Source organism: Hypanus sabinus, unplaced genomic scaffold, assembly GCF_030144855.1.
Source record: "Hypanus sabinus isolate sHypSab1 unplaced genomic scaffold, sHypSab1.hap1 scaffold_863, whole genome shotgun sequence".
NCBI classification, from domain to species: Eukaryota; Metazoa; Chordata; class Chondrichthyes; order Myliobatiformes; family Dasyatidae; genus Hypanus; species Hypanus sabinus.
Window position 1 is genome coordinate 129,542 of NW_026781715.1, and position 13,890 is coordinate 143,431.

Genomic DNA, 13,890 nt, shown 5'->3' on the forward strand with positions numbered 1-13,890 from the left:
TCTGTGTGTGTGTGTGTGTGTGTGGTGTGCGCGTGGACCTCGAGAGTGTGTGATGGGACGGTGCGGAGGGAGATTCACAAAGTGTCTGACCCCGGGAGTGTGTGATGGGACGGTGTGGAGGGAGCTTCACTCTGTGTCTGACCCTGGGAGTGTGTGATGGGACGGTGCGGAGGGAGCTGGGACATCAGTGGACGCAAGTCTGATACAATTGTCCATTATAACTGGTTGCAGGGGACAGGAGGAGGTCAGTTAGTTAGTTAGCCAGCCAGGAAGGGGGTTGGTTGGAGATGAGATCCTGGACACCCAGACTCCGCCAGTCCGACCTCCCTCAGCCTGGAGCTGAGACGCTACTGTGTCAGTGTGAGGAGCTCCGACCCTCTGTTGCAGTGCACAGGGTGTGAGGGCAGCAGAAAAGCTCAAATAAAGCTCGAGTCTGGCACCAGGACAGGAAGTTACAGAGGTTTATTGATTTCTGTGACAAATGTAAATTAAACAATGTGTGAGCTGCTGACGTGCGGGAATAAATAAGCTGCTCCCGACTCACTCACAGTTAGACACAATTAACTGTCCGGCGACAACGATAACAGTTTGAATAATCAGTCCCGTTTCTCACCGTCACTCTGCATCGGGGAACCGATGATTATAAATTCACACTTCAGGGCCGTTTCCGAGATCGCTGCAGATCCAGGGTCACTGCCGAGGGATTTGTCAATTTAACATCATTATCTCGGCCAGGCTGCCGAATGCACCGTCCTCAGCAAAGGGGGCAAAAGGATTCTCTCCCGGCATTATCGCACCCACCCCGGGACACCGGTGTCCCAGACTGAGCCCCGGACCCCGGGCTCTTCCTGTCCGGGTAATTCCCCGGGGTGTCACGTGGGAGTGTCTCGAACACGCACTTCCGGCGGAAGCTGCCACGCCGGACAACAGTCGGAAACAAGTCACTGCGGGACCGTTCCGAGCGACGCACACAACGCGAGGCCCGAGCTGGTTCCGTTAAAACCGTTGGGAATCAGCCCCGGCACGCGGCCGTTAAAGGTAAGGGCGGGAGTTAAGGGGGAGGGCGGGGAGTCGGCCAAATGTCCCCATACCGCGGGCGGGGATGTTCACACTCAGTCCGGGTCTGGGTTCCTCCAGAGATCTCAATTCCTTCCTCCCGGTCTCACTGATCCGATTCCCCTCGGGCGGGGATGTTCACACATTCAGATGTTCACAGGATCACTCTCAGTCCGGGTCTGATTTCCTCCAGAGACTCCAGTTCCTTCCTCCCGGTCTCACTGAACCGATTCCCCCACAGCCTGAAACAGATGGGAGAATAAAGATGAAATAAACAGATCACACAACAGTGTCAGTAACGGGACCGGGGTTAATGTTTCAACAACACTCACAGACAAATATCACCAGAAAACCCGCGGATCCGCTGATATTTTATCACATTGAACATTAACACAAACACTCACCAGATCCACTCCAGACTCGGGAGGGTCAGTATGAGGCGGCGGAGACCGGGGACAGATAGGTCTATCAGCGAGTTTTCACCCAGGCCCAGCCAAGTCAGTGATGGGTTTGTACTGAGAGCGGAGGCGAGATCCTCGGCCCCAGAATCTGTGAGACCGACATTGTTCAGCCTGGAGATGAGAGAGAGTCAGTGAGGGTGAAGGACACAGAGAGACAGGAGATGGTACAAATCCCCAGTGTTTATCAGTAACACAATTACTGATCACATTAATGTTCAGTGTCAGACACCCAGTGACTGTAAACACAATCTCCCACAGTCTGGTACTTACCCCAGTTTCTGTATTTTACACTCTGGGATCCTCAGAGCCTCAGACACCAGTTTCACTCCTGAATCTCCCAGTTTATTATTACTCAGGTACAGCTCCGTCAGTGATGGGTTTGTACTGAGAGCGGAGACGAGATCCTCGGCACCAGAATCTGTGAGACCGACACGGTTCAGCCTGGAGATGAGAGAGAGTCAGTGAGGGTGAAGGACACAGAGAGACAGGAGACAGTACAAATCCCCAGTGTTTATCAGTAACACAATTACTGATCACATTATTGTTCAGTGTCAGACACCCAGTGACTGTAAACACAATCTCCCACAGTCTGGTACTTACCCCAGTTTCTGTATTTTACACTCTGGGATCCTCAGAGCCTCAGACACCAGTTTCACTCCTGAATCTCCCAGTTTATTATTACTCAGGTACAGCTCCATCAGTGATGGGTTTGTACTGAGAGCGGAGACGAGATCCTCGGCACCAGAATCTGTGAGACCGACACGGTTCAGCCTGGAGATGAGAGAGAGTCAGTGAGGGTGAAGGACACAGAGAGACAGGAGACGGTACAAATCCCCAGTGTTTATCAGTAACACAATTACTGATTTTTTTCTTCAGCACGACTGCGCAAGTCGGCAAGTGAGAACAGCGAGAAGAGTTTAAAAGAAAGACAGATTTACAGAGTGAGCGTCAGAGGAGCGGGAGACAGGGTAGGAAGGCTTTGGCTCAACGGGGCTTCGGTGATAAAGGGTCGAGGCGAGGTAGGTTATCTGTTTACAATACAGACAGAGAGTATGTGTGTGAGGCTGGGTTTCTGTGCTCGCTGTCAGATGTGGGAGATCCTGAAGACTCTCAGCCTCCTGGACGGCAACATCTGCACCGGGTGTGTAGAGCTGCAGCTCCTTAGGGACCGAGTTAGGGAACTGGAGATGCAGCTCGATGACCTTCGTCTGGTCAGGGAGGGTGAGGAGGTGATAGAGAGGAGTTACAGGCAGGTGGTCACACCGGGGCCACGGGAGACTGAGGAACTGGGTCACAGTCAGGAGGGAAGGGCAAGAAGCAGGTACTAGAGAGTACCCCTGTGGTTGTACCCCTTGACAATAAGTACTCCTTTTCGAGTACTGCCGGAGTGGGTGGCCTAGGGGTTGGGGAACATCAGTGTCAGTGTCTCTGGCACAGAGTCTGGCCCTGTGGCTCAGAAGGGTGAGGAAAGGAAGAGGGAGGCAGCAGAGATAGGGGACTATAGTTAGGGGGTCAGACAGACGATCCTGTGGACACAGCAAAGAAACTCGGATGGTAGTTTGCCTCCCAGGTGTCAGGGTCCGGGATGTTCCTGATCATGTCCAAGATATCGTGCAGTGGGTGGGAGAACAGCCAGAGATCATGGTACATATTGGTACCAGTGACATAGGTAGGAAAAGGGAAGAGGTCCTGAAAACAGATTACAGGGAGTTAGGAAGGAAGTTGAGAAGCAGGACCTGAAAGGTAGTGATCTCGGAATTACTGCCTGTGCCACGTGACAGTGAGAATAAGATTGAGATGAGGTGGAGAATAAACGCGTGACTGGGGAATTGGGCGGGGGCAGGGATTCTGGATCATTGGGACCTCTTTTGGAGCAGGTGTGACCTGCACAAAAATGATGGGTTGCACTTGAATCCCGGGGACCAATATCCTGGCCGCAAGGTTTGCTAAGGCTACTGGGGAGAGTTTAAACTAGAATTGCTGGGGGGAGGGAACCAAATTGATGTGATGGAGGAGAGGAAGGTCGGCTCACAAATAGAGAGAATTTGGAGACAGTGCGAAAGGGAGGATACGCAGGTGATAGAGAAGGGAGGCACTCAGTCCGATGGTTTGAGATGTGTCTATTTTAATGCAAGGAGTATGATGAATAAAATAAATGATTGTCTGTGTCTGAGTGAGTCTCTGTGGGTGGAAGTTAGGACCAGGAAGGGGTCAATAACTCTACTGGGTGCTTTGTATCGACCATCCAACAGTAACAGGGACATCGAGGAGCAGATAGGGAGACAGATTCTGGAAAGGAGTAACAATAACAGGGTTGTTGAGGTGTGAGATTTTAATTTCCCAGTTATTGATTGGCATCTCCCTAGAGTGAGGGGTGTAGATGGGGTGGAGTTTGTTGTTGACACAATATGTAGATAAGCCTACCAGAGGGGAGGCTGTACTTGATCTGGTTTTGGGAAATGAAACTGGCCAGGTGTCAGGTCTCTCAGTGGGAGAGCATCTTGGAGATTCGGGGATGGGGAAGAGAGATCCCACAGGAGGAAGGGGGATGGGGAAGAGAGATCCCACAGGAGGAAGGGGAATGGGGAGAAGAGATCCCACAGGAGGAAGGGGGATGGGGAAGAGAGATCCCACAGGAGGAAGGGGGATGGGTAGGAGATTCCACAGGAGGAAGGGGGATGGGGAAGAGAGATCCCACAGGAGGAAGGGGGATGGGGAGAAGAGATCCCACAGGAGGAAGGGGGATGGGGAAGAGAGATCCCACAGGAGGAACGGGGATGGGGAAGAGAGATCCCACAGGAGGAAGGGGGATGGGGAAGAAAGATCCCACAGGAGGAAGGGGGATGGGGAGAAGAGATCCCACAGGAGGAAGGGGGATGGGGAAGAGAGATCCCACAGGAGGAAGGGGGATGGGTAGGAGATTCCACAGGAGGAAAAGGGATGGGGAAGAGAGATCCCACAGGAGGAAGGGGGATGGGGAAGAGAGATCCCACAGGAGGAAGGGGATGGGGAAGAGAGATCCCGCAGGAAGAAGGGGATGGGGAGGAGAGATCCCGTAGGAGGAAGGGGATGGGGAGGAGAGATCCCACAGGAGGATGGGGGATTGGGGGTGAGATCCCGCAGGAGGATGGGGGATGGGGGAGAGATCCCACAGGAGGAAGGGGGATGGGGAGGAGAGATCCCACAGGAGGAAGGGGGATGGGGAGGAGATCCCACAGGAGGAAGGGGGATGGGGAAGAGAGATCCCACAGGAGGAAGGGGGATGGGGAAGAGAGATCCCACAGGAGGAAGGATGATGTGTAAGAGAGATCCCACAGGAGGAAGGGGGTTGGGGAAGAGAGATCCCACAGGAGGAAGGGGGATGGGGAAGAGAGATACCACAGGAGGAAGGGAATTGGGGAAGAGAGATACCACAGGAGGAAGGGGGTTGTGGAAGAGAGATCCCTCAGGAGGAAGGGGGATGGGGAAGAGAGATCCCAGAGAGGAATAGGGTGGTGAGATCCCAAAGGAGGAATGGGATGAGGAAGAGAGATCCCACAGGAGGAAGGGGGATGGGGAAGAGAAATCCCATGGAAGGAAGGGGGATGGGGAGGAGAGATGAGAAAGACGGAGGTCACAGGAATAGGGGAATTGGAGCAGGGACCCAAAAGCAGAAAGTGAGATGTGCAAATCTGGGCTGAGAAGTGGCAGATGGAATTCAATCCAGATAAGCGTGAAATAGTTCATTTTGGTAAGTCTAATATGATGGCAGAATATAGTATTAATGGTAAGACTTAGCTGTTTGAAGGATCAGAGAATTTTTGGGGTCCGAGTACATAGGACACTCAATGCTGCTATGCCGTTTGACTCTGTAGTTAAGAAGGCGTACGATGAATTGGCCTTCAGTCATGGGATTGAGTTTAAGAGTCGAGAGGTAATGTTTAAGAGTTGAGAGGTTATGACGGGGATAGATCGAGTTTACGTGGATAGGCTTTTTCCGTTGAGAGTAGAGGAGATTCAAACAAGCGGACATGAGTTGAGAGTTAGGGGGCAAAAGTTTAAGGATAACACGAGGGGGAATTTCTTTACTCAGAGAGTGGTAGCTGTGTGGAATGAGCTTCCAGTAGAAGCGATAGAGGCAGGTTCGGTATTGTCATTTAAAGCAAAATTGGATAGGTAAGTGGACAGGAAAGTAATGGAGGGTTATGGGCTGAGTGCAGCACGGTGAGACTAGGTGAGAGTAAGCGTTCAGCACGGACTACAAGGGCCGAGATGTCCTGTTTCTGTGCTGTTATTGTTATATGGTTATATGTTGCAGCTATACAGGACCCTGATCAGACCTCACTTGGAGTACTGTGCTCAATTCTGGTTGCCTCACTATAGGAAGGACATGGAAAACATAGAAATGGTGCAGAGGAGATTTAGAAAGATTTTGCCTGGATTGGGGAGCATGCCTTATGAGAATAGGTTGAGTGAACTCGGCCTTTTCTCTTGGAGTGACGGAGGATGAGAGGTAATTTGATAGAGCTGTACAAGACAATGAGAGGCATTGATCATGTGGATAGTCAGAGGCTTTTCCTCTCGTGCTGAAATGGCTAGCATGAGAGGGCATAGCTTTAAGGTGCTTGGAAGTAGGTACAGAGGAGAGGTCAGGGGTAAGTTTTTTTACACAGAGAGTGGTGAGTGTGTGGAATGGGCTGCTGGCGGCGGTGGTGGAGGCGGAAACGATCGGATCTTTAAACTCCAGGATGGCTGCATGGAGCTCAGAAATATAGAGGGCTATGGGTAAAACCGAGGAAATTCTAAGGTAGTGACATGTTCGGCACAGCTTTGTGGACCGAAGGGCCTGTATTGTGCTGTAGGTTTTCTATGTTTCTTTATTTCTACTGATCATATTAATGTTCAGTGTCAGACACCCAGAGACTGTAAACACAATCTCCCACAGACTGGTACTTACCACAGTTTCTGTATTTTACACTCCGGGTTCCTCAGAGCCGCAGACACCAGTTTCACTCCTGTATCTCCCAGTTCATTCTGCCCAAGTCTAAACACAAACAGACAGATTGATGAACAAAGTGATTCAAACCGTGGGTCTGAGGGAATTTCTCTCACTCGGGTATTTCAGGAAACATTAAACTCTTCAGTAAAACTCTGATCGGAGTTCCCATCACTGTCAATGTCCCTCACTGCCCAGCTCCAGCATATTCACCGAATGTCGGTAATTTTGTCTGTCGGTGTGACCCTGTTAACTCCACATATTCTGTCCCATTCCCCAATGGAGAGAAAAGTGTTTCTGACCGAATTGCAGAAATGTCAATGGGACACAGCGAAATAGACCCACCCAAGCTAAAGGGATGGGAAAGAGAGATCCCACAGGAGGAAGGGGGATGGGGAAGAGATCCCACAGGAGGAAGGGGGATGGGGAAGAGAGATCCCATAGGAGGAAGGGGGTTGGGGAATAGATCCCACAGGAGGAAGAGGGATGGGGAAGAGAGATCCCACAGGAGGAAGGGGGTTGGGGAAGAGATCCCACAGGAGGAAGGAGGATGGGGAAGAGAGATCCCACAGGAGGAAGGGGGGTGGGGAGGAGAGATCCCAGAGGAGGAAGGGGGATGGGGAAGCGAGATCTCGCAGGAAGTAGTGGATGGAGAGAAGAGGTCCCATAGGAGGATGGGGGAGAGAGATCCCACAGGAGGATGGGGAAGAGATCCCACAGGAGGAAGGGGGATGAGGAGGAGAGATCCCACAGAAGGAAGGGGGTTGGGGAAGAGATCCCACAGGAGGAAGGGGGATGGGGAGGAGAGATCCTACAGGAGGAAGGAGGATGAGGAGGAGAGATCCCACAGGAGGAAGGGAATGGGAAAGTGAGATCCCACAGAAGGAAGGATGATGGGGAAGAGAGATCCCGCAGGAGGAAGGGGATTGGGGAGAAGAGATCCCATAGGATGATCAGGCATGGGGACGAGAGACGAGACAGGAGGAAGTGGGTGGGGAAGCGAGATCATACAGGAGGTTGGGGGATAAGTAGGAGAGATCCCATTGGAGGAAGGGGGATGCTGAGGAGAGATCCAACAGTTGGAAGGAAGTGGGGATGGAAACAGAGAGCCCAGAGGATGAAAGGGGGATGGGAAAGTGAGATCTCACAGGAGGATTGCTACCCATGCCATGTGCTAGTGAGGCTAGAAATAGGAAGATAATGCAGCTAAATACGTGGCTGAGGGGATGGTGCATGAGGGAAGGGTTCATGTTTCTGGACAATTGGGATTTCTTCCAGGGTAGGTGGGGCCTGTTTGAATTGGACAGTTTGTACCTGAACTGGAGGGGACTAACATCCTTGTTGGTAGGTTAGCAAGTTCTGCTCCGGGGATTTTAAACAAGGTTGCAGGGGGAGGGGAACCAGAGTGTTAGAGCAGATAGTGAGGTGGAGGAGCATAAGGGTCAAGCGAGGACTTCTTGCATAAACAGATATCAAAGTTTTGTACGTGATAGAAATGTTCTCAGGTGCATCTATTTCAATGCAAGGAGTATTGTAGGTAAGGCAGATGAGTTTAGGGCACACGATGATTTCGACATTATTGCTATTAGTAAGACTTGGTTTGCAGGAGGGGCAGGACTGGCAGTTTCATGTTCTGAGTTTCCATTGTTTCAGATGTGATAGGGGTAGGGATGAAACGGGGAGGAGTGGCATTACCAGTCAGGGAGAATATCACAGCTGTGTGTAGACGAGACAGCCCGGAGGGCTCGTCTATAGAGGCCATATGGGTGGAGCTGAGGAACGGGAAAGATGTGACCACAATAATAGGGATGTATTATAGACCGTCCAATAGTCAGAGAGAATTGGAGGAGCAAATCTGTAGAGAGTTAGCAGACCGATGTAAGAAACAGAAAGTTGTAATCGTAGGGGATTTTAACTTTCCACATATTGACGGGGACGCCCACTCTAAGAAAGGGTTAGATAGTGTGGAGTTTGTCAAATGTTTTCAGGAAAGTTTTCTAAATCAATATATTGAGGTACCAATGAGAGAGGGTGCAATACCTGATCTCCTATTGTGGAACCAAACAGGTCACGTGACAGAAGTATGTGTAGGTGAACAATTTGGGTCCAGTGACCATAATGTCATTAGTTTCAAGATAATTATGGATAAGGATAGGACTGGTCCGCCAGTTAAGGTTCTGAATTGGAGAAGGGCCAATTTTGTGGAAATGAGAGAGGATCTGGGAAGAGTGGATTGGGATAAGTTGTTTTCTGGCAAGGATGTGTTCCGTAAGTGGAACGCCTTCAAGGGTGAAATTTTGAGAGTGCAGTGTTTGCATGTTCCTGCCAGGATTAAAGGCAAAGTTAACAGGCATAGCGAACCTTGGTTTTCAAGGGATATTGGTGATCTGGTTAAGTAGGTGTTTAGCAGGTATAGGCAACAAGGGACAAATGAGGTACTTGAAGAGTATAGAAAATGTAAGCGAATTCTAAAGAAGGAAATCAGGAAGGCAAAAAGACATGAGGTTGCTTTGGCAGATAATGTGAAGGTAAACCCGAAGGGTTTCTACAAGTATATTAAGAGTAAAAGGATAGTAAAGAACAAAATTGGTCCCCTAGAAGATCAGAGTGGTCGTCTATGTGTGGAGCCTCACAAGATGGGGGAGATCTTAAACAGTTTTTTTGCGTCAGTGTTTACTCAGGAAACTGGCATAGCAGATATGGAATTAAGGGAGACAAACAGTAGTGTCATGGGACATATAGAGATTAAAGAGGAGAAGCTGCTTGCTTCCTTACCGTGAATAAAGGTAGATTAATCACCCGGGCCTGACATGATATTTTCTCGGACCTTGAGACAGACTAGTGTAGAAATTGCAGGGGCCCTGGCAGAAATATTTAAAATGTCCTCAGCCAGGGGTGCGGTGCCGGAGGATTGGAGGGTAGCTCATGTAGTTCCGCTGTTTGAAAAGGGCTCCAAAAGTACACCAGGTAATTACAGGCCAGTGAGCCTGACATCAGTAGCAGGTAAATTATCAGAAGGTGTTCTGAGAGATCGGATACACAAGGATTTGGACAGACAAGGGCTGATAAAAGATAGTCAGCATGGCTTTGTGTGTGGTAGATCATGTTTAATGAATCCTGTAGTGTTTTTCGAGGAGGTTACCAAGAATGCATATGAAGGAAAGGCTGTGGATGTTGTCTACATTGACTTTTGTAAGGCCTCTGACAAGGTCCCACATGAGAGGTTAGTTCTAAAGGTCCAGACACTAGATATCCATGGAGAGGGTGTAAACTGGATTCGAATTGGCTGTGTGGGAGAAGACAGAGAGTGGTAGTGGATGATTGCTTCTCAGACTGGAGGCCTGTGACGAGTGGTGTGTATCAGGGATCTGTGCTGGGACCATTGTTGTTTGTTGTCTGTATCAATGATCTGGATGATAATGTGATAAATTGGATCAGCAGGTTTGTGGATAACACTAAAATAGAGGCGTTGTGGACAGCGAGGGAGGCTTTCAAAGCTTCCAGAGGGACCTGGACCAACTGGAAGAATGGGCCAGAAAATGGCAGATGGAATTTAATGCAGACAAGTGTGAGGTGTTCCATTTTGGAAGGACAAATCAAGGTACGACATACCCGATAAACAGTAGGGCATTGAAGAGAGCGGAGGAACAAAGGGAGTTGGGGGTTCAGATACATAATTCCCTGTAAGTGGCATCACAGGGAGACAGGGTTGTAAAGAAGGCTTTTGGCATCCTGGCATTCATAAATCAAAGTATTGAGTATAGGAGTTGGAATATTACGGTGAGATTGTATAAGACATTGGTGAAGTCCAATATGGAGTATTGTGTGCAGTTCTGGTCACTGAACTATAGGAAGGATATCAGTAAGATTGAAAGAGTGCAGAGAAGATTTACTAGGATGTTGCCGGGTCTTCAGGAGTTGAGTTACAGGGAAAGATTGAACAGGTTAGGACTTTATTCCCTGGAGCGCAGAAGAATGGGGGGAGATTTCAAAGATGTTTACAAAACTCTGAGGGGTATAGACAGGGTAAATGCGACTAGGCTCTTTCCACATAGATTATGAGAGATAAATTACAGGAGGACGGCTTCAGGGAGAAAGGGGAAATGTTTAGGTGGAAACTCTTCACTCAGAGGGTGGTGAGAGTGTGGAATGAGCTGCCATCTCATGTAGAAAATGTGGACTCACTCTTCAGCTTTAAGAATAAATTGGATAGATACATGGATGGTTGAGGACCGGAGGGTTATGGACTGGGTGCAGGTCAATGGGACTAGTGGAATAAGGTTTTGGTACAGACTAGAAGGACCGAATGGCTTGTTTTCTGTGCTGTAGTGTTCTATGATTTTATGATTCTATGTTGATGAGAGATCCCAAAGGAGGAAGGGGGATGGGGAAGAGAGATCCCACAGGATGAAAGGGGGATAGGGAAGAGAGCTCTCAGAGGAACGGGGGGGGGGGGGGGGTTTGTGGAAAAGGCACCCCACAGGAGGATGAGTAAAGAGTAATAGAGAGCCCACGGGAGGAATGGGGATGGGGGCGAGATTCCAAAGAATGGAAGGGAGATTGGGATGAGAAGTCCCACAGGAGGATTCTAAGGGTAAATGATAATACTATAAGACGAGAGGATGCAGAAATTTTTTGTACGTGTGTGTTGGGTCAGAGGCCCTGAGGAGATGCGCCCTCGCTCTTTGCGTATCTGGAAGTGAGCAAAGTCACACACGGGGAAGGGCAGTGGGAGGACAATCTCACAATGGTATTTCTTTCCTTCTCACTGGGACAGTCTGCTGACGGTCTCTTGTCCCTCACCCGGAAGGGGGTGTGAATCTCTGACCCACCTGCTGCAGTCAGTGCTGGTCTGGGTGTCAGTCACAGTGAGAAGGAACATTGTCAATGGACGTGTCACAGGCAGCGAGAAACACGGCCATTCCTGTGATTTACTACCATTAAACCAATGGCCGTTGTTCACAGATCTGATGAAGTCTCCAACATCCCTTCACAAGGATCCACAGAACCCTCCCGTCCTTGGGGAATTACTGACCGATCCCCTGGGCATTTGTCACAATTCTTCACAATCTGATTTAGTACAGTTTAACCCAAATCCCTTTACATTGAAACAACACAATGGAACAGTTTCACACTTCAGAATGGGAGATAAATCAAGTTACCTCAACTCCTGGCACTTGTGCAGCCCGGGTCCCAGCCGTTGGATTCCTTCACACTGAATGTGGCAGTTCTCCAGGTCGAGGTGTTTTATTGTATCACAGAGTCCGATGACATGAGACAGGACCGCGCAGTCAATCGGGGTCAGTGTCATTCCACTGAATGAAAGTGTTTCCGCAGATCCCAGTGCGGCCTGAGCCAGGCCACTATTCTGAGACTCAAACAGGTAGTGCAATGTGTTCAGGAGGCTCCTTTTACCAGCTTCACTCTCTGTGTTTCCACTCCGGCGTTTAACCTCCTCCTTCACCCAGTCAATCACCTGGCAGGTTGTTTGATGAGGAAATGGACCAAGAAACTCCTCCAGGCCCCGAGTTGTCATTGGGGAGGAGAGACCAGCAACAAAACGGAGAAATACCTCAAACCGTCCATCCTTCACGCAGTGGGCTTCAGTGAGGAGTTTCATAATATCTCTGCCATCTGGCATCAGGAATTGTGCGACTGCAGCTACAAACTCTTGGATGTTGAGGTGTGGGAATGTGTACACCACGCTCCGGGCAGAATCCTCTCTCTCCAAAAGCTCCATCAGGAACCCGGACAGGAACTGGGAAGGCTGCAGATTGTAGTTGATCAAATCTCCACCTGTAAACACAATCTTCCTCTCGGACACTCCTCTGTAGGCCATCTGACCAACCCTGAGTAAAACTTCACGGGGGTTCTCAATCTCACGGCCGTGGTTTTTCAGGATATTGCAAATATAGTAGGAGTACAGTTGGGTGATGGTCTTGGGAACTCGCTGCTGGTCCCTGTCGATTTGTGTGAAGAAGGGGCCCAGTGCCAGAGCGAGGATCCAGCAGTAGGAGGGGTTGTAGCTCATGGTGTACAGGATCTCGTTCTCCTTCACGTGTTTGAAAACAGCTTCTGCCACCATCTGATCTTCGAAATGTCTGATAAAATATTCCTTCCGTTCCTCACCAGAAAATCCCAGGATTTCAGCTTCGGTACTGATCTCAGCCTTTTCCAATAAATGTAACGCAGCGGGACGGGTGGTCACCAGCACTGAACACCCTGGGAGCAGCTTGTGCTGGATTAAACCGTACACAATGTCAGACACCTTGCACTTGAATTCAGGATCTGTGCATGTGTACCGAGTTTCCGTGTCTCTCCAACTGTCAGAAAAATTAATTTGGTCATTGAATTCATCCAAACCATCAAATATAAACAGCGATCCCTCTGGGTTCTTCCAGACCTCTCTCAGGATATTCCCAAAGTAAGGATACTGACCCAGAATCAGTTCCTTCAGGTTTATTCGACAGTTAATGGAGTTTAAATCCCGGAATTTGAAACTGAAGACAAATTGGAACTGTTGGTATATTTTCCCCGTGGCCCAGTCATAAACAATCTTTTGTACCATTGTTGTTTTCCCGATCCCCGCGACTCCAGCCACTGCTGCAGAACTCCCAGATTTGGATTTACTCTGGGAAAAGCTGTTCTGGAACAACTGATCAGTCCGGACTTTTTCCAGCTCTCCGCAGAGATGTTTCTCTCTCCACTCCTCGTGGTCTCTGCCTCTTGCCAGCAGCTCATGTTCCACCAGTGTCCGATCTCGAACAGTAGAAATGACCGTGAGCTCAGCATATCGATCAACCAGCTGGAAAACCTTCACCTTCTCCCTCATCAGGATCGTGTTCACTCTCAGTGTTTCAGTTTGTGCCCGCAGAGTCTCCTTGTGTTTCTGTTGAACATCTTCCATGGGAACAGATGCCTCAGCTCAGAACTCAGTATTTAAGCACACAAGAGTTAGCTCACAGCTATTGCATAATGGTTGTTCGTACAGTAAAGTAAATTAAATTAACAGACCGCTGACTGGACAGAGAGGCCTGGTCCAGATAAACACCAGATCATCACATTTCCACATTAACTGTGCTGTGAAGGTGAGTATTTCCCTGGTAGTTTACTGACCCCCAACTGTCCCATACTGGACAACATCTCACTACTGCCACAGATATCATCGCTCCTAAGGAAGTATCTTTTAATCCCTTGTGTTGATGTGGCGTATGGAGATAGAGAAGAAGGTGGTGGGCATTCTGTCAAAGGAACAGATCGGGGAATCACAGCTCACCCTCCCCTCCCACCATCACTGAATCAAAATACAAAGCAGCAGATTTGCTGATCAGAACATGAACTGTGGGTGGGGTGCGTGGGATCTCAAACTGTGTTTGAAACCTGTCGGGGTGTGTGGGG

General features: G+C 49.4%; 1 protein-coding gene across 1 annotated transcript in view; it reads right to left on the minus strand.

Annotated features, from left to right (window-relative positions):
- Positions 1 to 806: 806 nt before the first annotated feature.
- Positions 807 to 13,890, minus strand: part of LOC132390337 (NACHT, LRR and PYD domains-containing protein 3-like) — a 47,057-nt gene continuing 33,973 nt past the window's right edge. Inside the window, exons 8-13 of the mRNA XM_059962946.1 lie at positions 11,655 to 13,392; positions 6,454 to 6,540; positions 2,118 to 2,288; positions 1,788 to 1,958; positions 1,461 to 1,628; positions 807 to 1,298 (exon numbers count right to left, since the gene is read on the minus strand). Coding sequence (XP_059818929.1) covers positions 1,211 to 1,298; positions 1,461 to 1,628; positions 1,788 to 1,958; positions 2,118 to 2,288; positions 6,454 to 6,540; positions 11,655 to 13,392 — 2,423 coding nt within the window. The 3' untranslated portion in view covers positions 807 to 1,210. The remainder of the gene's footprint in view (positions 1,299 to 1,460; positions 1,629 to 1,787; positions 1,959 to 2,117; positions 2,289 to 6,453; positions 6,541 to 11,654; positions 13,393 to 13,890) is intronic.